We start from the raw sequence: 20,703 nt of genomic DNA, 5'->3' as shown, positions 1-20,703 counted from the left end.
GCAGTCAGGGAACATGGCGGCCGCTGTGTGGTGAAGCTGCCTGGGAAACTGCGGCGGTGACCGAGCTCCGCGGCCTGGTGAACTATGAGAGCTCCGGGGATTGCGTTCATGACGAGGCCCCAGGGGAGGCTCTGCAGGACGGCTGTGAGGAGCGTCGGTGTGTGAGCGGCAGGCTCCGGGTCACTGCTCGGACCCCCTCCCGTCCTCGGGGAGCAGGACGCCGTGTGTGAGCAGCCGGGAGCCGGCCGGGCCGAGGACAGCGATGCTGCGTACGGCGGGGAGCGCCCTGGGCCTCGGACTCCTGCTGCTCCTGACTCTGGGGCGAGGACAGGCGGCGCCACTTCCTGATACAGGTGCAGGTGAGAGCGGTGCTGCGCCATGGACCGGCGTGACGTCACTACTGCCCTGCTATAGGTTATATCTGCCCGCTGGGGGCCCTGTGTCACCTGAGGTCAGTGCTCTGTGGCCGGCGTTGGCCCCCTCCGTGGAGTGGCCGGCGTTGGCCCCCTCCGTGGAGCGCCCGCCTGTGGCCGGCGTTGGCCCCCTCCGTGGAGCGCCCGCCTGTGGCTGGCGTTGGCCCCCTCCGTGGAGCGCCCGCCTGTGGCCGGCGTTGGCCCCCTCCGTGGAGCGCCCGCCTGTGGCCGGCGTTGGCCCCCTCCGTGGAGCGCCCGCCTGTGGCCGGCGTTGGCCCCCTCCGTGGAGCGCCCGCCTGTGGCCGGCGTTGGGCCCCCTCCGTGGAGCGCCCGCCTGTGGCCGGCGTTGGGCCCCCTCCGTGGAGCGCCCGCCTGTGGCCGGCGTTGGGCCCCCTCCGTGGAGCGCCCGCCTGTGGCCGGCGTTGGGCCCCCTCCGTGGAGCGCCCGCCTGTGGCCGGCGTTGGGCCCCCTCCGTGGAGCGCCCGCCTGTGGCCGGCGTTGGGCCCCCTCCGTGGAGCGCCCGCCTGTGGCCGGCGTTGGGCCCCCTCCGTGGAGCCCCCGCCTGTGGCCGGCGTTGGGCCCCCTCCGTGGAGCGCCCGCCTGTGGCCGGCGTTGGGCCCCCTCCGTGGAGCGCCCGCCTGTGGCCGGCGTTGGGCCCCCTCCGTGGAGCGCCCGCCTGTGGCCGGCGTTGGGCCCCCTCCGTGGAGCGCCCGCCTGTGGCCGGCGTTGGGCCCCCTCCGTGGAGCGCCCGCCTGTGGCCGGCGTTGGGCCCCCTCCGTGGAGCGCCCGCCTGTGGCCGGCGTTGGGCCCCCTCCGTGGAGCGCCCGCCTGTGGCCGGCGTTGGGCTCCTCCTGTGGTTGTACAAGGCAGCTTTATTCTATGTATTAATCTGGCCATTCCGGGGCTTGTAGCTAAGAGTGACTGCCACCCACCAATCTGATATCGTTGATCTCTCAAAGATCAGTATTTATTACCTGCCTATGCAGTTAGGTCCATATATATTTGGAGAGAGACAACATTTTTCTAATTTTGGTTCTAGACATTACCACAATGAATTTTAAACAAAACAATTCAAAGGCAGTTGAAGTTCAGACTTTCAGCTTTCATTTGAGGGTATCCACATTAAAATTGGATGAAGGGTTTAGGAGTTTCAGCTCCTTAACATGTGCCACCCTGTTTTTAAAGGGACTAAAAGTAATTGGACAAATTAAATAATTGTAAATAAAATGCTCATTTCTAGTACTTGGTTGAAAACCCTTTGTTGGCAATGACTGCCTGAAGTCTTGAACTCATGGACATCACCAGACGCTGTGTTTCCTCCTTTTTGATGCTCTGCCAGGCCTTCACTGCGGTGGTTTTCAGTTGCTGTTTGTTTGTGGGCCTTTCTGTCTGAAGTTTAGTCTTTAACAAGTGAAATGCATGCTCAAGTGGGTTGAGATCAGATGACTGACTTGGCCATTCAAGAATATTCCACTTCTTTGCTTTAATAAACTCCTGGGTTGCTTTGGCTTTATGTTTTGGGTCATTGTCCATCTGTAGTATGAAACGGCGACCAATCAGTTTGGCTGCATTTGGCTGGATCCGAGCACACTGTATGGCTCTGAATACCTCAGAATTCATTCGGCTGCTTCTGTCCTGTGTCACATCGTCAATAAACACTAGTGACCCAGTGCCACTGGCAGCCATGCATGCCCAAGCCATCACACTGCCTCCGCCGTGTTTTACAGATGATGTGGTATGCTTTGGATCATGAGCTGTACCACGCCTTCACCATACTTTTCTCTTTCCATCATTCTGGTAGAGGTTGATCTTAGTTTCATCTGTCCAAAGAATGTCCTTCCAGAACTGTGCTGGCTCTTTTAGATGTTTTTTAGCAAAGTCCAGTCTATCCTTTTTATTCTTTATGCTTATGAGTGGATTGCACCGTGCAGTGAACCCTCTGTATTTACTTTCATGCAGTCTTCTCTTTATGGTAGATTTGGATATTGATACGCCTACCTCCTGGAGAGTGTTGTTCACTTGGTTGGCTGTTGTGAAGGGGTTTCTCTTCACCATGGAGACTATTCTGCGATCATCCACCACTGTTGTCTTCCGTGGGGGCCCAGGTCTTTTTGCATTCATGAGTTCACCAGTGCTTGCTTTCTTTCTCAGGATGTACCAAACTGTAGATTTTGCCACTCCTAATGTTGTAGCAATTTCTCGGATGGGTTTTTTCTGTTTTTGCAGCTTAAGGATGGCTTGTTTCACCTGCATGGAGAGCTCCTTTGACCGCTTCTTTCCTTCACAGCAAAACCTTCCAAATGCAAGCATCACACATCAAATCAACTCCAGGCCTTTTATCTGCTTAATTGAGAATGACATAACAAAGGGATTGCCCACACCTGTCCATGAAATAGCCTCAGAGTCAATTGTCCAATTACTTTTGGTCCCTTTAAAAACAGGGTGGCACGTGTTAAGGAGCTGAAACTCCTAAACCCTTCATCCAGTTGTAATGTGGATACCCTCAAACGAAAGCTGAAAGTCTGAACTTCAACTGCATCTGAATTGTTTTGTTTAAAATTCATTGTGGTAATGTCTAGAACCAAAACTAGAAAAATGTTGTCTGTCCAAATATATATGGACCTAACTGTATGGATGAGTGTCTGATATTAAGAATGAGGGTCTGTGCTTAGTATGATGGGGTCCAGAATTGTTCAGAGAGCAATGTGATGGGAGAAGCAGGGTGGTCGGGTTCCATGTCTTCCCATGCAATGGTTAATTTGCTGTGCTTGCCATCCTTTTTCTGTACTTTTTGACAGACTTTTATATTCAGTAATACGGCTCCGTGTTTGGAGTTAGTCAAGGCCCAGTGTTGAGGGACTTAGTTTATTCTTGGGCTCTTTTAACACTTGGTAGTTTTCTTCTGTGCATTGTTGTAGCTAGACAGAGAATCTTATTTTTTTTTTTTTCTTCACCTAAGGAAGCTTCAAATTAAATGAATAAGTAGATATTATGGACGAGTTACTAAAATGCCAAATTTTAAAATGCAGAAAAAAATTGCTGTAGCAAAAAAAGTGGAGTAGATTGTTTGCACCTTGTTTATCTTGTGTTCTTGATACTTTTATTTTTTAAAGTTTAGTGATTAAAAGAAATTGTAAAGAATGCAAAATCTTCTCGTAGCTGAGTCTTGTTGGAATAAGAAACACAAGTATCAGACGCGTATTGAAAGTTGTGACAAATGCATGGCACTTGATTTTCTTTTTGTCTTGACTGCTCCGGTCTAGAAGTTGGGTCAGAGTTTGCAGAACTTCCTCATTTGTAAAGATCTATCAAAAGACCATTGTCATCTGTAGTGATAACCTGAAAACAAGTAATTGTCGTTCAGCATCTCTAGGGGTGCATTTACACAGCATGATGCCTGTGGTTAAGTGACCGCTGATTGGCTACATGGAAGCTACTCAATGGCATTTTCAGTCTGTGCAAATAGAATATCATTTTCTCCGTTGTCCATGTCCTCCTTAAGGCCCCGTTACACACAACGATGTCCCAGCGATCCGACATGGATGGGATCGCTGGGACATAGTTAGGCTCATCGCTGGTGACCTGTCAGACACTCACCAGTGAGCAAGCTGGTATCTAGGGTAAAAAGGGGGTATCCAAGAGCCGCGCGGCTCTTGGATACCAGCGTTTACACTTAACTTGCATTTAGATGGGCAGATGATTGGGGGAACAAGTGTTCTTAGGAACGCTCTTTACCAATTATAGGCCAGTATAAATAGTGAACTGATTTTTAAGCTTGCTTAAAAAAGTCATCATTCTCGACAGCACATCGTCCTGTGTAAACAGGACATGTGCCACCGAGAGCATGATGTTCTATGTGTACTGACAATTGTATTAGCAATCTGTGTGTATAGAATTATGGTCAGTCTGTGTATTCCAGCCATAAGCAACCCCCAGTTATTATGCATGCAGCTGATCAGTGGTCTTTTCGTAGCTGAGGTAGACTTGTGTAAAACAGCAATAATTTCACAAGCACACCAATCATTCCTCTGACTTGGAGCCTGTTAAGAGAGACAGATATTCATAGAAATGCTAATTTCTCAGTTGTTTGTTCCCAATGTAAATGCAGCTTTCTAAGACAAAGCAAAGAGTTCTTGTACAATTGCTCCATTGTCTGCCGTTATCTAGAGGAATACAATGGCTTCAGTTGAGTATCTGCTGCACATCTATTGCTTGCCTGTGGACATTAGGTGCAGTATTTTTACTTGCCTTGCTCTGCAGTGCAGAAATCAACCTGTGGGAATCCAGGCCACGTGCTATTTCCAGAACAGAGAAGGAATCTCTAAAACTTTGCTTTAGTTTGGAGACTTGCCCAACAAGTGCCTGTACAAGCCAGTGTCCAGTCTCCTGTGTAATGAGCAGGTTTTCATTCACATAGCCAATAGTGATGCGCGCGTATACTCGTTGCTCCAGTTTTCCCGAGCATGCTCGGGTGTCCTCCGAGTATCTTTTTTTTTTTTTTTTTTTGCGTGCTCGGAGATTTAGATTTCGACATCTCAGCTGCATGATTTGCGACTGCTAGACAGCCTGAATACATGTGTGGAATGCCTGTTAGGGAATTCCTACATGTATTCAGCCTGTCTACAAGTCGCAAATCATGCAGCTGAGACGACGAAATCTAAATCTCCGAGCACGCCAAAATACTCGGCGATTACCAGCGCATGTTCGGGGAGACCCGTGCAACGAGTATACTCGCTCATCACTAATAGCCAAACTTCAGTGTGTTTTATGTAAAATAAAGCTGCAACTCTTGAGTAGATCCACTGTGCATCCTGCCATTGCAGGCATGATATGAATTGGTCATAAAGGGGTTGTGTATTTAATACCGGAACAAGACTGCATGTGTAAAATGGCAAAACCAAGCTCTCCCCACCTGCAGTGGCCGCTGTGCTTCTTAAAGCTGGAGTCACACATGGCGACTCACCAGCGATCCCGACAACACTATCAATGTGTCAGGATTGCTGGTAAGTCGCTATGTGATCGCTGGTGAGCTGTCACACAGACAGCTTCACCAGCGATCTGCACAGCGACGCCGAGCGCGCGGCATCGCTGTGTTCGTTAGTTACCAGCGCGCTGATGCAGGGAGCGGGTAACTAACGCACACATCGGGTATCCAAGGGATGTGCGTCCCTTAGATACCTGATGTGTACGTTAGTTTCCAGCTCCCCGCATCAGCGCGCTGGTAACTGTCTTACAGAGTCAATATGATGGACTTATGGTCCTTACATACGTAGCGCTCACTAATACTAATATACTAATTAGGCAAGAGACAAGAAGTCTGTGCTCAGTAAAACAATAGTATTTTATTCTATTAAAATCAGAGATATTAATGAATTAACATATAAATTTGCACATGAATTTTAGCAGCACTAGTCTAACATTACATGATCAATACATCATCTATTCACAGAGAAAGTAAGCATCAATATATTACCGGATATTGTAGCATCACTCCTCTATCAGGGGACTTGATTGGCGAGGAGGAAATATCCCGTAAAACTCCATCACAGAAGATATGCGTCCTTAAGTCTCCTGGAACGTCCCTACTCGCCAGTGGAAATTCCCTCGATTATTTACAAACTGTTCCTAGATATGAATCTAGTCCTGCGCTCTACAACTTCTACAAGTAATGTTTACACAAGCTGTACAGCTGCGCAGTGAACATTCCAACTCGTGCTCTGCTCGTGTTATGCAAGCGCTGTATGGTTGTTTTTCACATTCCTTCTGCATGTCCTAATCATGTACTCAGAGGTCATTCAGCGGTCAAATCCCCCAGTCTTACATGTTGTACTAAATACTTTTGAAAAGGAATAATAAGACCCGTGATCACCTACCTACCATCTGGATACCTTTTCTAATATCAATCATACATCATTCATATCACATAAGAATCACAATCTGTCCTTGAGCACGGGAATTATTTTCCACTTCCATAGGTCACCATCAGTACTTTTGGCTTCCTACAGAATATTTTGTATGCCATATAGCAATTCCACATTGAAAGGAGCATTACTATTATGGCAAGTACCAACACAGGGTGAATGATCCAATTTAGCATCTTTTGAGTTGAGGGAGAATGACCCATGAATATATCATACCAATGATAAGTAGCATCAGCTATTATAGACCCCATTTTTACAATTTTTCCTACAACTATGGTAGTTCTAATTATATGCTGTTTTATTTAAAACCGAAAGCATCTCTATACCCTCTTCTGAATGCGTAATAACATCTCTTAATTTAGTCATATTTAATTCCCAATTGTTTACTTCTAAAAGTTTAGGGTTCCACTGAACCGTTGCTTGTATAACTTGATCAGGATTTAGTAAGAATGTCTGATTTTCCCATCGTATTGTGGATACATCCTTCAAACATCCCACAAAGGGAGTTTGCATATCCGGTATTATAGGGGTATCTGTTACCACACAAACTTCTTGTGAAGCTACTTCTAACAATTTGAATGTTATAGGTAAAACAGTAAATTCACAGATATTAACGGTATTTTGCAATAGACAAGGTTCATATACTGTAGAATGTAATCTGCAAATCTTTCCGTCCAAAGTATCCTCACATAAACTTAAATCATGTGTTCTATTAACATCAATATACATACCATACATGGTAGGCATCCAAAACCATTGTGACCCTGAGGGCCCCAATAATAATGGTAATACAACATACCTACACATTATTTGTTGATTTGTTACATTGTGTATATATATTTATAATATACCTTGACAACTTGTATCACTGCAAATCATTTTAGGGACTTCAATTTTTAACCATAAAGTTTTTGAGATTGTATTATTAAATACGGTCCTCCAAACTTTTTCATTCCCTGTCATTAATTGAGTTTGCATTGTAGTTTTCTGCTGCATTTGATATATGTTCTGTAATGTACAAGTGGTCCAATTCAAAGCTTTACTTATATTAGACCCTGCTTCAAAGTTAAAATTATTTGAAGCATTTGTTTGAATTATTCTTAAGTACCGTCTTAAGCTAGATACTCCTCCCCATACACCACCATCGGTCCTATTTGGCTTAGGGTTAATAGCTATTACCCTATTTGTCATATTGGCACATACTATTAGTTTAGTTCTATTTAGCTGAAAACTAAAATTCGTAGCATTTAGTCCTTTATCAGAATTAGAAAATACTGTCCAATTTATTCCAACATTTGGAGGTTTCACTAACAGTTTGTCTGTCTTCCTCCCCGCAAGCAATATTTTCTTCTGCTGCAACTTGTACAGTTCCAGTGCCATTCGTTAGCACTATAAAAGGCCATGGTCGTCGTCCTGGATAGTCATAGGGTGGGGGTTCTTCATATAGCGGCCCATACATCCACGATGCTGTTGTGTTTATTAGCGTCAGGTTCACGTTGAATACCAATGTTCCATTATTTGATACATTATAAACATTCCAATCTCCAGGCCTTGGCAAGGGAGGCACCTGTTCTGTAGTCAACTTAACTCCGGGGGTCCATGTATCAACGACCCAACACAGCCCTCCAAGGATTTCAAGGCACCACTGTACAAGCATCTAAAATTTAAATAAAGAGTTATTCTCGCAAGTAACATTTTTCTTGTGGGATGTATTCCCACTTTTCCTGCCCTGGTCTCATGATCAATAGGGTACGGTCTTTCCCAATGGCAATAACCTCCGCCGGAGATGGCGGTCCTTGCCTATTTTGTACCCAAATTTTTGCTCCAACATTGGTCACATCAGATGACCCAAATCCTTTATCCCCCCTCATAGACAGTTCTAGAGGAGCTTGTCCTTCAATTGATTGAGCAAGATCAATTGGAATCACCAACATTTGAGCCATTTTCTGTCCTTTAGCAATAATCAATGGCTCTATTCCCAAATTTATTATGAGGACTTTAATTTCCCCTTGATAGTCAGCATCAGTGACTCCTCCTACCACTACTGCCCCTTTTAGAGCAAAACTATGGTCAGTTGGCCACTCGCTCTAATGTCCCTTGGGTATCTGACACCCTAATCCCGTTGAGATTGGAACAGTCTTACCTGGAGGTACAACAGTCGCTTCTATTGCACTGAGATCTAATCCCGCAGACAAAGGAGTTGCCCTTTGTTCTTGTGCGTGTCCTACCCTATTTGTTTTAGGGTTAGATAATACCCATTGCATGATGGGTATTGCTGGTCTTAAAAGAACCTCATGTCCTAAAGTCAATTGTTCAGTTTCCACTAATGACCAATAGCAGGCCAACAATTGTTGTTCAAATGGAGTATATTTTTCTCCAGCATCGGGGAGTTTTCGATTCCAAAACCCTAAGGGGACTTTCTTTTTTTTTTTTCCCCTTGTTTCTGCCAAAGTGACCAATTGGCATACAAATTCTGCACTGATACATGTAATTCTACACTCCCCGTCATCATTGGCCACAAATCTACAGCCTGTTGTATGGCTTCTTTTACCATTTCAAATGCAGTTTGTTGTTCCTCTCCCCAATGAAATTCATATTTCTTTCTAGTCACTTTATACAATGGAGCTAGCATCTGTCCCAAATGAGGTATATGTTGTCTCCAAAATCCAAACAATCCAATATATGATTGAGTTTCCTGCTTAGATTTAGGAGTAGGGAAATTGATAATTTTCTGTTTAGCTTTTGGCAAGATTTCCCTATGTCCTTTGTTCCACTGAATTCCTAAAAATTTTACAACTTGAGACGGTCCTTGGACCTTGGCATCATTAATCTCCCATCCCTTGTTTCGCATGTGAGATATCAATTTATACAACTGTTCCTTCACTGACTGTTCATTACCCTGTATCATTATATCATCGATATAATGTGAAAATTGCATTTCAGAGGGCAAAGGAAACTCATCCAGGTGTTCTGCCACCGTCCGGTGACAAATAGTAGGACTGTGTAGCCATCCTTGTGGTAACTTGGTAAAAGTGTATTGTCTTCCCAACCAGGTAAATGCGAATTGATCTTGAGCTTTTTCCTCTATGGGAATTGTAAAGAACGCATTAGCCAAATCAATCACTGCATACCAGGTACCGCTATGACTTTGCACATTTTCTACTATAGTAATAGTGTCCGGTACTGCAGCTGTTAGTGGGGGAGTATATTTGTTCAATTCTCTATAATCCACAGTCATACGCCAGGAGCCATCACTCTTTCACTGGCCAGACAGGATTGTTCCAAGCAGTGGTGGTTGTATGCATTACTCCAGCGTCAACCAAACTTTTTATTGTTTCAGTAATTTCCTTATGTCCTCCCGGAACTCGGTATTGTTTCATGGCTACCATTTTTGTAGCCGGGGGAACATGTATAGGTGGCATTTTCACTTTTCCAACTACCACAGGTCTCATTTGGATTTCACCTGTTCTGACTCCGAAGGAAAATTTTCCCTCAGCCAAATTTAGTGTCATCCCTTTCAAAACATCTATTCCCAAAATATATTCTGGTATAGGCACTACTAAAACTCGATAATTCCTTATTGGTAAATTACCTATTTTCAGGGCAACTTGTGTTTGGACCCCAGTGATAACTTGTCCTCCTAATCCTGCAATTTTAATTTTCGGACCTTTGAATTTGTTTGGATTTCCATAAATTAAGGTAGCCTCCGCCCCAGTATCAATTAATGCGGGAACCCTTTGTACATTGCCCCCTTTCCAATGGATACTTAAATTTACGTATGGACATTGATCACTTTTTATCCATACGGGGGCTTGGCTGGCTACCTATGATATCTCTTCATCAGAATTTTTTTTCCCGTGGCTGCCTCATAGGCATTCCTGCCCCAGCCATCACTTACCCGAGTAGCTACTGCTGCAGCCAGTTCCTCCCAAGGATAGACTGTTTTAAAGTCTTCCCTTGACACTTTCTCAGGTGCTGTTGGAATTTTAACAGCTTTCTCCTTCTCTTGACCAACTTCTTTTTTAGCATCCACCTTTTTAGCAGACAATAATCTCCACAATTCACCTGTCTGTTTTCCATCTATAGATTCTTTACTCATTCCAGCTTTCAATAATGCCTGGAACATTTCCCTCCGGGATACCCTATCTGGATTAGAGGGGTTCCCTACTTTCTTCCATTCTGAATTATAGGGTTTACTATTACCTGGGTGTGTTTGGGAGGGATTTTGAGGAGAGGATGCCTGGGCTGCAGATTTCCAGTCACCCATATCCTGCAACACCCTCATTCGAGTAATCACTCTACTCACTGGTTCTCCTGTCATTGCCACTGTTAAGGTCAATATCACAGCTTTATATGCAGGAGGAGCAGTCTTTACCAAACGACTCCTCATGCTTGCAGTCATTGGATACTCTGTATATTCTTCTTCTACAGCTAACACTGAAACTGCACTCCGCATAGTTTCTTCTTTCAATCTTTCAATACCATCACGGAGAGTATACCATGGTTTATCATTGACTGCTATGTCAGCCTCCGTAGGATATTTATCCATTATAGCTCTGGCTACAATAATTACAATATTTTGCAATTGTTCTTGATTCTCCTTGAAATAGTTTTTGAAATATCTCTGGATCACAGGATCCCGGGAAAGAGTAACAAATTTAGTGATGTCCTGAAAATCTACCGTATTTTTCGGACTATAAGACGCACCGGACCATAAGACGCACCCCAATTTTCAGAAGGAAAATAGGGGGGAAAAAAATGTGTCGAATGGGGGTCCGTCTTACAGTCCGAATTCAGCTTACCTGGGAAGGGATCCGGCACAGGTGGAGAAGTAGTCACAGGGGTCACTCAGTGGTCCAGGCTCGTGCGGTGGCGGCTCTGTGCTGGGGCAGCTGGGGTAGGGGTAGGGGCAGCTGTGCTGGGCTGGTGGGCTCTGCGGTGGTGGCAGCGGGCGGCGTTCTGCGGTGCGGTGGTGGCAGCGGGCTGTCCTCCAGTGCAGGGGCGGCGGCTCCGCCGGCATTTCTTCGCAGCCCAGAGGCCCCCGCACTTCTCTTGCTGGCCGCCATGTTGCGGTGGCCTCCGGGAGCATGGACGCCAGGAAGATGGCCGCCGGTCCGGGGACGGCGCATGCGCGGATCGTTGCCGAGATTTGAATCTCGTCCCCCGAGATCTCGGGACGAGATCTGAAGCCGCGCATGCGCCATCCCCGGACCGGCGGCCATCTTCCCGGCGTCCATGCTCCCGGAGGCCACCGCAACATGGCGGCGGCCAGCAAGGGAAGTGCGGGGGGCCTCCGGGCTGCGAAGAAATGCCGACGGAGCCGCCGCCCCTGCACCGGAGCACAGCCCGCTGCCACCACTGCAGAGCGCCGCCTGCTGCCACCAGCGCACCAGCCAGAAGGTTAGTACCGTGTATTGCGACCATAAGACGCACCCCCCACTTCCCCCAAAATTTTGGGGGGGAAAAAAGTGCGTCTTATGGTCGGAAAAATACGGTAGTTTTATCCCTGTTCCTCCAAAATCATGCATCCAAACTAACCAAGCAATTTCTGACTCTCCTGACGTTTGTTTAAACTGAGTTAGAATGCGGTCTACCTCATTTTGAGTATAATCTTCGGTGGAGACTCTGGTTCGGGTATGGGGAACACTTCGGTCTACCATAAGGGGTTGTCCGTCAGCCTCAAATTGAAGCTGGCCAGCTGCATCACGGGCTTGTTCCCGGATTATTTCATTTTCCGTGCGTTCCATACGCCTTTGAATTGGATTAGCTTTTACTTTTGATGAACCCTTTGGGGGACCAATAACAGGGGCTGGTGGGTTCTCCCAGTCATCTGAAGAAGAGGTATCCCACACATCCCCATCCCATTTATCCGGGTCCCAATTTACAGATGCAGTGGCTATGCTTTTATAAACTTTTTCTTTGTTGATTTTTCCTTTCCGCTTACGATATTTATTTTGAGCAACTTTTATAGCGGCTTTCTGCTACATTCTGATAGTGTTCCAACTTATCAAATGGGTATTACAATCCAGCACCACTTTCTGCGCACCTAACTCTATCACTTTTTGTTCCAACTGTGAACATTTTCTCTGCATCTGTTGATTCCTCATGCATCGCGCGATATGCACTGAGCAGGATCCAGGTTCGTCGCCCAAGCGACACTACATCACCCGCCTTTGCGGGGACCCCCCTGAGTACTTCAACAACATCAGTGGGTTCACTACCTTTGAGCTTACTCGACCATTGTTCTACCAGCCCAGAGCTACTCAATTCATGTGCCAGTATATCATAGGGTGCCGTGGTCCAGCCAGGCACGTCTACAACATCATCTTGTTTTTCTTTTCGTTTCCTAAACATTGTCACTATTATTGGCAAAAAAAAAGTGCCAACTATATATTTGTGATAACAAAACTGTGTTTAAAGAAAAATCCTGCCGACTACGCCAATTTATGTCTTACCGAGTCAATATGATGGACTTATGGTCTTTACATACGTAGCGCTCACTAGTATACTAATTAGGCAAGAGACAAGAAGTCTGTGCTCAGTAAAACAATAGTATTTTATTCTATTAAAATCAGAGATATTAATGAATTAACATATAAATTTGCACATGAATTTTAGCAGCACTAGTCTAACATTACATGATCAATACATCATCTATTCATAGAGAAAGTAAGCATCAATATATTACCGGATATTGTAGCATCACTCCTCTATCGGGGGACTCGATTGGCGAGGAGGAAATATCCCGTAAAACTCCATGACAGAAGATATGCGTCCTTAAGTCTCCTGGAACGTCCCTACTCGCCAGTGGAAATTCCCTCGATTATATACAAACTGTCCCTAGATATGAATCTAGTCCTGCGCAGTACAACTTCTACAAGTAATGTTTACACAAGCTGTACAGCTGCGCAGTGAACATTCCAACTCGTGCTCTGCTCGTGTTACGCAAGCGCTGTATGGTTGTTTTTCACATTCCTTCTGCATGTTCTAATCATGTACTCAGAGAGGTCATTCAGCGGTCAAATCCCCAGTCTCTTGTAATGTTGTACTGAATACTTTTGAAAAGGAATAATAAGACCCGTGATCACCTACCTACCATCTGGATACCTTTTCTAATATCAATCATACATCATTCATATCACATAAGTATCACACTAACGTACACATCAGGTATCTAAGGGACGCCCGTCCCTTGGATACCCGATGTGTACGTTAGTTACCAGCAGATCGCTGGTCTCCCGCCTGTCAAATGCAGCGATGCGTGCTGGCCAGCTGGAGACCAGTGACAAAAGAAATGTCCAGCGGTTTCCTTCAGTGATACCGGCAGGGGCGCTGGTCGCTGATCGCTGTCACACACGGTGATCTCGCTGGTGAGATCGCTGTTGTGTCACAAAACTTGTGACTCAGCAGCGATCTCGCTAGCGAGATCGCTATGTGTGACGGGGCCCTAAGTGTTTCTTGACAGGGCTACGTAGATGACATCTACAGAACTTGATTACTGCAGCCGATCACTCCCTGCCGTGAGACAAATGTGGCCAGTTATTGCCAGCAGTGGTCACCTACTGTCAACAAATACTGGCAGGACACAGCAGGGAGCTGACTGTAGTGCATCAGGAGCTTCAGCAGGTGAATTATGCCTGATATATTTTTTTTTTTTTTTTTTTTTGCAGCATAAGCATATTTACCCACAATCAGGAACTGTTGTGGGTTTGATGCTGCGTATTTATGCCATCAACCCGCAGCGTCCAGATGTTACAGCATAGTGGATGGAATTTCAAGAAATCACCATGCCCACTATGGTGCATAGTTGCCTGCAGATCACCCGTGGAGGTGGACATGTAGCACGTCTCTCCAGACCACAGCATGGCAATTTTCTCTTGCGGAGGCTATGTTGAAAGTACTGCAGTGCGCAGGCGCTGGACCTCTCTGACCTTTCCCGGCGCCTGCGCACTGCAGTACTCTGCTCTGCCCTCAACACGGCAGATAAAGTACACCTGCGCAGGAGCCGCGGCAGATGTAAGGAGGAGGACGTCATCTCTAGAAGATGGGAGGCACCAGACCGCGACATCCATCGGATCGGACCTCGGGGGTGAGTACAATCTAACTCATTTTTCTTCTCTTTCAGGTTATATCTGGGGCTTATCTACAGAATTACAGAATGCTGTAGATCAGCCCCTGATGGCGGTGGCCGCATCTAATATCGGGAAAAATGAGATGACAGATTCCCTTTAATGAAACCCCCTTTAAATGAAAATAAAGCTCCACTAATTTAATAGTTAAAGATTTCAGTGCAGTTTATCATCTCATAGACTGTAAGCTTGCGAGCAGGGCCCTCATTCCTGTTATCTGTTATGATCTATGTGATTATTGTTATGCTGTATGGTCTGTACATGTCCCCGCTGAAATGTAAAGTGCTGTGGAATATGTCGGCGCTATAGAAATTTATTATTGATTGGCATACTTCTTTAGGCCTTTCCATCTAAAACAGTGCCACCCAGGCCTATGGGCCGTGTCGGCTAATGCAGCTCAGCCCTGTTCACTCCAATAAGGTGAAATTGTGAACATTGATCAAATGTCTTAACCTGCACTAGAAAAATACCAGCAGGGAAGTAGTATGTCGGCGCCTCCACGTCGATTGTACGGGGTCATAGTTGTTTTTCTTGCTGCTGCTTCAGGCCAGAGCTTAACGTTGACATCTGGTGTGATGGATGGTTCCGCAATGTCATGCAGGATCGCATTGCTATCGGAATATCATGCTGTGATTTACATCGGAGGGTTAATGGACTTGTACTTGAACCCTGTATATTAATCCTGTTAGTCCGGTCCGAGAGGTGTCCTTTCTGCACTTTCTCTCCCTCCTCCCGGCTGCTGTTCGCCTTCTCTTGCATATGTTGATGTGGCTGACTCCTGCGTCATCCACACTGCCAGATGATAGTTTGCGCAGAGAGATTGTGGCTCGCGCCTGCGCATTGTTTTGCCCTACTGCGCGCGTGCATGCTTGTGTTTTCAGCTCTGCTCACATTAGGCCCAAGCACGGTGTGCAGGCGCGAGCCGCAATCTCTCTGCACAGTATTTCGTCCTGCAATGTGGGTGACGCAGGAGGCGTCAGTCAAAGACTGCGAACAGGAGGAGGGAGAAGAGAGCATAGAAAGGATGCCCATCGGACCGACAGTATTAACACAGTGCGGGAGAACTTCAAAATGTTTTTTGGGGGCTATAGAACCATTTATGGAATGCTGCACATGTTCTGAATAAGCTGATAGTTTTAGTTGATGTGACAGCTGGGGACAGGTTCCCTTTTAATACAGATTGCTCTATGGCGCTGCATGTATACAATGTGGGATGTTGATCTGTTTGCCATCAATTACTTTTCTAGAACTCTATAATGAACAAAATTGCAGCAGATCAACTTTTCAGCATTATCTGCCATTGTCAGCCACTTGTATTCATGTCACAAGGCGGCACACACAATCGTCAAAAATGGTCCAAGTTGGCCTCTTTGTCAATGGAGTCTCTAGTGTTTCGCCAGACTTAGTATTTCGGACTAATGAACTTCAGAGCTGAGCTGTTGCCGCTTCATGCGAACACGAATAGCCTCAAAGGGTTTTCTGTAGGATTGCAGTTTTCAGAGAAGCCGTGCTTGTTACGTTACAAGCCTTGACATTCTTGTCATTCCTTATCATGGTGTTGTGCTTGTTGGAGATCTACGTGTAAGAAGACTTTATTCTTGGGCTTTTGTCGACTAATAGTATTTTATCTATATCTCCAACATTGGGGTTGCAACACTAGGTTGAAAAAGTCGTGGCATGATGGAAATCACAAGATGGATAGACATGATATGCAAATGATGAAAAAATTGAACCATTTTCAAAATCTCAATTTATTTAATGTAGAGCATAAGTGCCATGTGCAGAAATCCCAGCACTTTAAGCATTGGCTGCTATTAATGAGATTGATGGCCGTCTGAGGAATGTTTGTCATGCTGAATGCACCTGGACAAATCATCAAGATCCGCTGCTGGCAGCTCCCTTTGCAATTGCTGACGATGATGTCCCAGATGTGCTCGATAGGAGAAAAGTCTGTAGACGCTGCAGACCATGGTAGCACATTTAGGCCACGCATGCTCCTCACAGTAGCACGAGTAACGTGGTCCTGATGAAAAACCGCTCCTGGGACACTAGAGAAATGGGATCTGCCTAGAGTATCTTGTTCTTTCTGCTTTTAGTGCCCTTTGGCCAAATTGTGGCTATCCTTGTCTAGTCCACCAAATAAACTAATTTTGACTAATACTCGCTGAAATACATTTTTCACACTGAAGAAAAGAAATTAACTTCTGTGAACGTCTGTAAACCAGCGCATTGGACCGTATACTGACCAAATAAGTCATTCTGCACACAATTGTTTCAATGTAGTCCACAACTGACTCCGCTGACAAGCTGATGTCAGGGCGCCTCCAACTCTCCTACGACAGAGGTCTTGGAAGAGAAGAATTTGACTTGTCGATGGCCGAAGCTTTCTTTCCAAGATAGAAAACCAGTGGCTTTCTTCTTTATCCTCATTTTAAAAGAAAAAGCACATGAAGGTTCTGCCGAACTGAGTACTCGCGTCTGTGAGGGACTTGGGAGAGAAAGCGGCCACACTTTCTATCTCCTGCGTGGCCAACTCAAGGGATCGCCCCACATCCCAACGCACCGAATGTTTTAGTTGCTGCAATACTTCTAGAATAAAAAAGCCTAATTATCAGGTCATTTCTTGATGTTAAAATTCCCTGCCGTTTTGTGACTAGAGCACTTGTGCCCATTGTTATAGGCCATAAACCAGAAGAGTTTGACCTTCGGATTTTATTAGAAATGGGGGTCAGGTGGAATCAGAATGGATGGTCTTCTTCTTTTTCAGACTGTCCCAGCATTTCAGCTATCCAAGGGTAGAGATGAGCAAATAAGATTTGAAAAACCCTAGTCAAGAGACACGTGGGTCACTTGTGGCCCACCAGCATCCGTGTCACCTTTTTATTAATAGGCCCAATGCAACGTCATACGTGCCTACTTATCAAGAGGACTTGCGACTACAGGTAGGACGCAGTTCTCGGGACTCTGGTCTGACACATATGTGGCCGTTGGACCAGGTTCTTGTGAAAGTTTTTGCTCAACTCTTGCGCAGGACACGTTGCTGTACCTGTTTTCCAGTTGTACTATTATCGGAGAGATGTGCAGGGTGTGAGAATGGGAAGTGGACTAGGTGACTCACCTTTATAATGCTACGTGTTTGCTCAGTACTGAATCATCATCGAACCATGTCATATTATGTGTGGCTAGTCTTTATCTCAACTCTGGATTGATAATTGCTCAGTGACACCATGTTTTACATGACTCCTCTACCACCTGGTAGGACAAGATTCCACGTGACCGTAATGACCAGATGCAGTAAAATGTCTCTGTGCCATGAGTTGCAGATAGGCTGCAAATAGAGGGGAAAGGTTATCCATCCTTCCCCCCCCCCCCCCCCCCTATATAAAAAGCCCTTTTGATCCTCAAACTCCCACCCCTTCATGAAGATGTGAGAAGAGGGAAGGATTAAGGTTGGATGAGCAATAAATCAAGGGACAAGAAGTTCCTTCTCTTCTGACCGTTTAGGTAAAGCTAAGCAGCAGTGCGGTCAGGCCTCGGGTGGGGGGCATTTGTGCGCAGTTGGGAAGGACGGTCTGAGTGGTTTAGCTGCTGCCCCCCTCCCCCTCCCCCAGAAAGATTTTGTGAAAACGAAAGTTCAGTCCTTCACCTTAAACCAGTTGGCATAGAAAAGGAAGTATTACATTTTCCAAGGAATGAGGTTTGTCTTCCGGTAACAACTCTAGAATAGGCCATAGTTACTGCAGTCCCCCTTTTTGGTGAGGGGGGAAAAAAAGATTCATCTCATAAGACTTGTCAGTTCTAAAAGAAATGAAGTGCATAGTGTTGAGAAAAATCATGATGGGGACTATAAACTTAACCATAAAATTGCTTAATTCCTCTTGTTTCACGATTGTGGTAGAATTGAAGTATATTCACTGTGCCAATTTGCCAGGAACTCCAGAGGTTTCTCAAGTTGTCAGCCAGACTTGTGGAGCCTTATATCATTTGCATTTTCATGGTCTTCCTTTATCCCCTTCTGCCCCCCAAGCCTGTTTTCACCTTCATGACCTGGCCAAATTTTACAACTCTGACCAGTATCTCGTCAACGGATCCCACTGACTTTAAGATCTTTTTTTTTTGTTTTGTTTTTTTTTCGTGACATATTGTACTTCACTATAGTGATAACACTTTTCCGATATGACTTGCATCTATTTGTGAAAAAAAAGCGGAAATTTGGTGAAAATTTCGCAATTAGCAAACTTTTAATTGTTAGGCCCTTAAATCAGTTGTCACACAAAATAGTTAATATAGTATTTCCCACATGTCTTCTTTACATCAGCACAATTTTTTAAACATGATTTTTTTGTTTAAAAGTTGACCAGCAATTTCTCTTTTAAATTTTGTTGGAAAAAAAAAAAAAAAAATAGCACAAAAAGAGGACTCAAAAATCCTCCAAAAAATCAAAACACAGCAAAAAAGGCAGAGATGCTTACCCACCCAGACCTCCAAACAAACACTGGTGCAAAAATACCGATGAGACAACTGCTCACAGCCTACCAATACATGGAGGGGGCGGTTGCCTGGTATGTTAATGCACAATGAAGACTTGTATGCGGCGCTGTTCACACTATGAAAATGCACAGCATCCAGGTTAACAGCCTATTGGTAACGGCTTCTATTAGATCAGGTGGGCTGCCCAGCGCTATCAGAATGCATGCCACGTGAACAGACGCCGCAGTTTACAAGACCGAATGGGCCCAACTGCACGCTGAATAATAAAGTGCAAAAAAACACATAAATATGAAGTATTGATATTTTGGCCAAAATACGTGAGCCCGTAGCCTGCGCCAAAGGTCCTGTGGTGTCTGTTCACATGGGATTTTTTCTGATAGCGCTGGGCAGCCCGCCTGATCTAATAGAAGGGTGTAACTACTAGGCTGTTAACCTGGATGCTGTGCATTGCCATAGTGTGAACAGCGCCGCATACAAGTCTTCATTGTGTATTAACATACCAGGCAACCGCCCCCTCCATGTATTGGTAGGCCGTGAGCGGTTGTCTCATCGGTTTTCTTGCATCTGTGTTGCCGCCATCTTGACTGCGTCCACTGTATCCTGATAGTACATTTGTTTGGAGGCCTGGGCGGGTAAGCAGCTCTGCCTTATTTGCTGTGTTTTTTAACAAGATTTACAAAACTTTTTTTTTTTTTTTTTTTGGGACCACATTACATCAGGTTTGATCCCTTGCTGTAATACCTGTATACTCTTTTGCGTCCTCCCCTGCCTAGAAAATGTCATGATTAGACCATGTCCCTGTACGGGGCACATTTATAAGATTATCTCAGAACAGGAACACTTTATTTAAACACATCCAATTGTGGAACTTATTATTTCAAGATCTATTGCTTAAAATGTATTTTGGGTTATGGGGAAACCTCCTTTAAGGATTTCCATGGCTCTGAGTCTTTTTGAAGCTGGTAGCCAGTCTCAGCACATCCTCTTTATCCTGTACTTAGATTTTTTTTTTTTTTTTTTTTTTTGTGTGTGCCTAGGCCTTGGTGTCTGGTATAAATTCTTGAATGCCTAGGTTGGATTGTGGCTAGAGTAAAAAAGACTATATCCCTTGCAGGTTCAAAACTTTTGGGGATTAGACGCCTTGCATTGGACCCATTTCCTCCCAGCAGATACACAAGGCGTCTGAGATACTCCTCTGGACGTTTCTCTTTGAAATGCGATAGCACCCTGGCAGTATGTATCCCAGCTGTCCACTGGACCCAGATGGACACAAGGTCCTTCCAGTAGGTGATAGACCCATCCTGGTACAAGAACTTGAGGATCCGGGTATCTGAAACTACTCTGCTTTCACTCTACTGATGGAAGGTTCACAGTCCCTCAGTAATTACTACTAACACAAGTCTGGTTGAGTGTGTGGCTCATTTGTGAGATCAGGGGAATTGGGGTCTGTTTCTAGAGAGCAGATCCTCAAACAAGAGGGACTTGATAGCGGTAATAATGTCTGAGGGAAACCCATCCTTGGATTATGGGGAAGGCTGTAGTTATTTTCAGGGCTGTGGAGTTGGTGTCGGAGCCCATTTTGGTGGATTCTGTGTCATGGAAATTGAGGAGTCGGCGGTTTGGCTTAGGGCCCCGTCACATAGCGAGTCACCAGCGATCCCGACAACGATATCAACTTGGCAGGATCGCTGGTGAGTCGCTACATGATCGCTGGTGAGCTGTCAAACAGGCAGCTTCACCAGCAATCAG

General features: G+C 45.4%; 1 protein-coding gene across 2 annotated transcripts in view; it reads left to right on the top strand.

Moving 5' to 3' along the window:
* The first annotated feature begins 7 nt into the window (after positions 1–7).
* The window catches only part of LMTK2 (lemur tyrosine kinase 2), a 75,424-nt gene continuing 54,728 nt past the window's right edge, over positions 8–20,703 (top strand). Inside the window, exon 1 of one of the 2 annotated variants that reach the window (XM_073543060.1) lies at positions 8–359. In XM_073543060.1, the coding sequence (XP_073399161.1) occupies positions 263–359 (97 nt within the window). In that variant the 5' untranslated portion in view covers positions 8–262. The remainder of the gene's footprint in view (positions 360–20,703) is intronic. The other variant, XM_073543061.1, reaches the window with a different exon arrangement.

The sequence above is a fragment of the Dendrobates tinctorius genome, unplaced genomic scaffold (genome assembly GCF_039654945.1).
Source record: "Dendrobates tinctorius isolate UK_male_01 unplaced genomic scaffold, ASM3965494v1 ptg000129l, whole genome shotgun sequence".
Taxonomy (NCBI): domain Eukaryota; kingdom Metazoa; phylum Chordata; class Amphibia; order Anura; family Dendrobatidae; genus Dendrobates; species Dendrobates tinctorius.
This window is presented reverse-complemented; position numbering and strand designations above follow the sequence as displayed.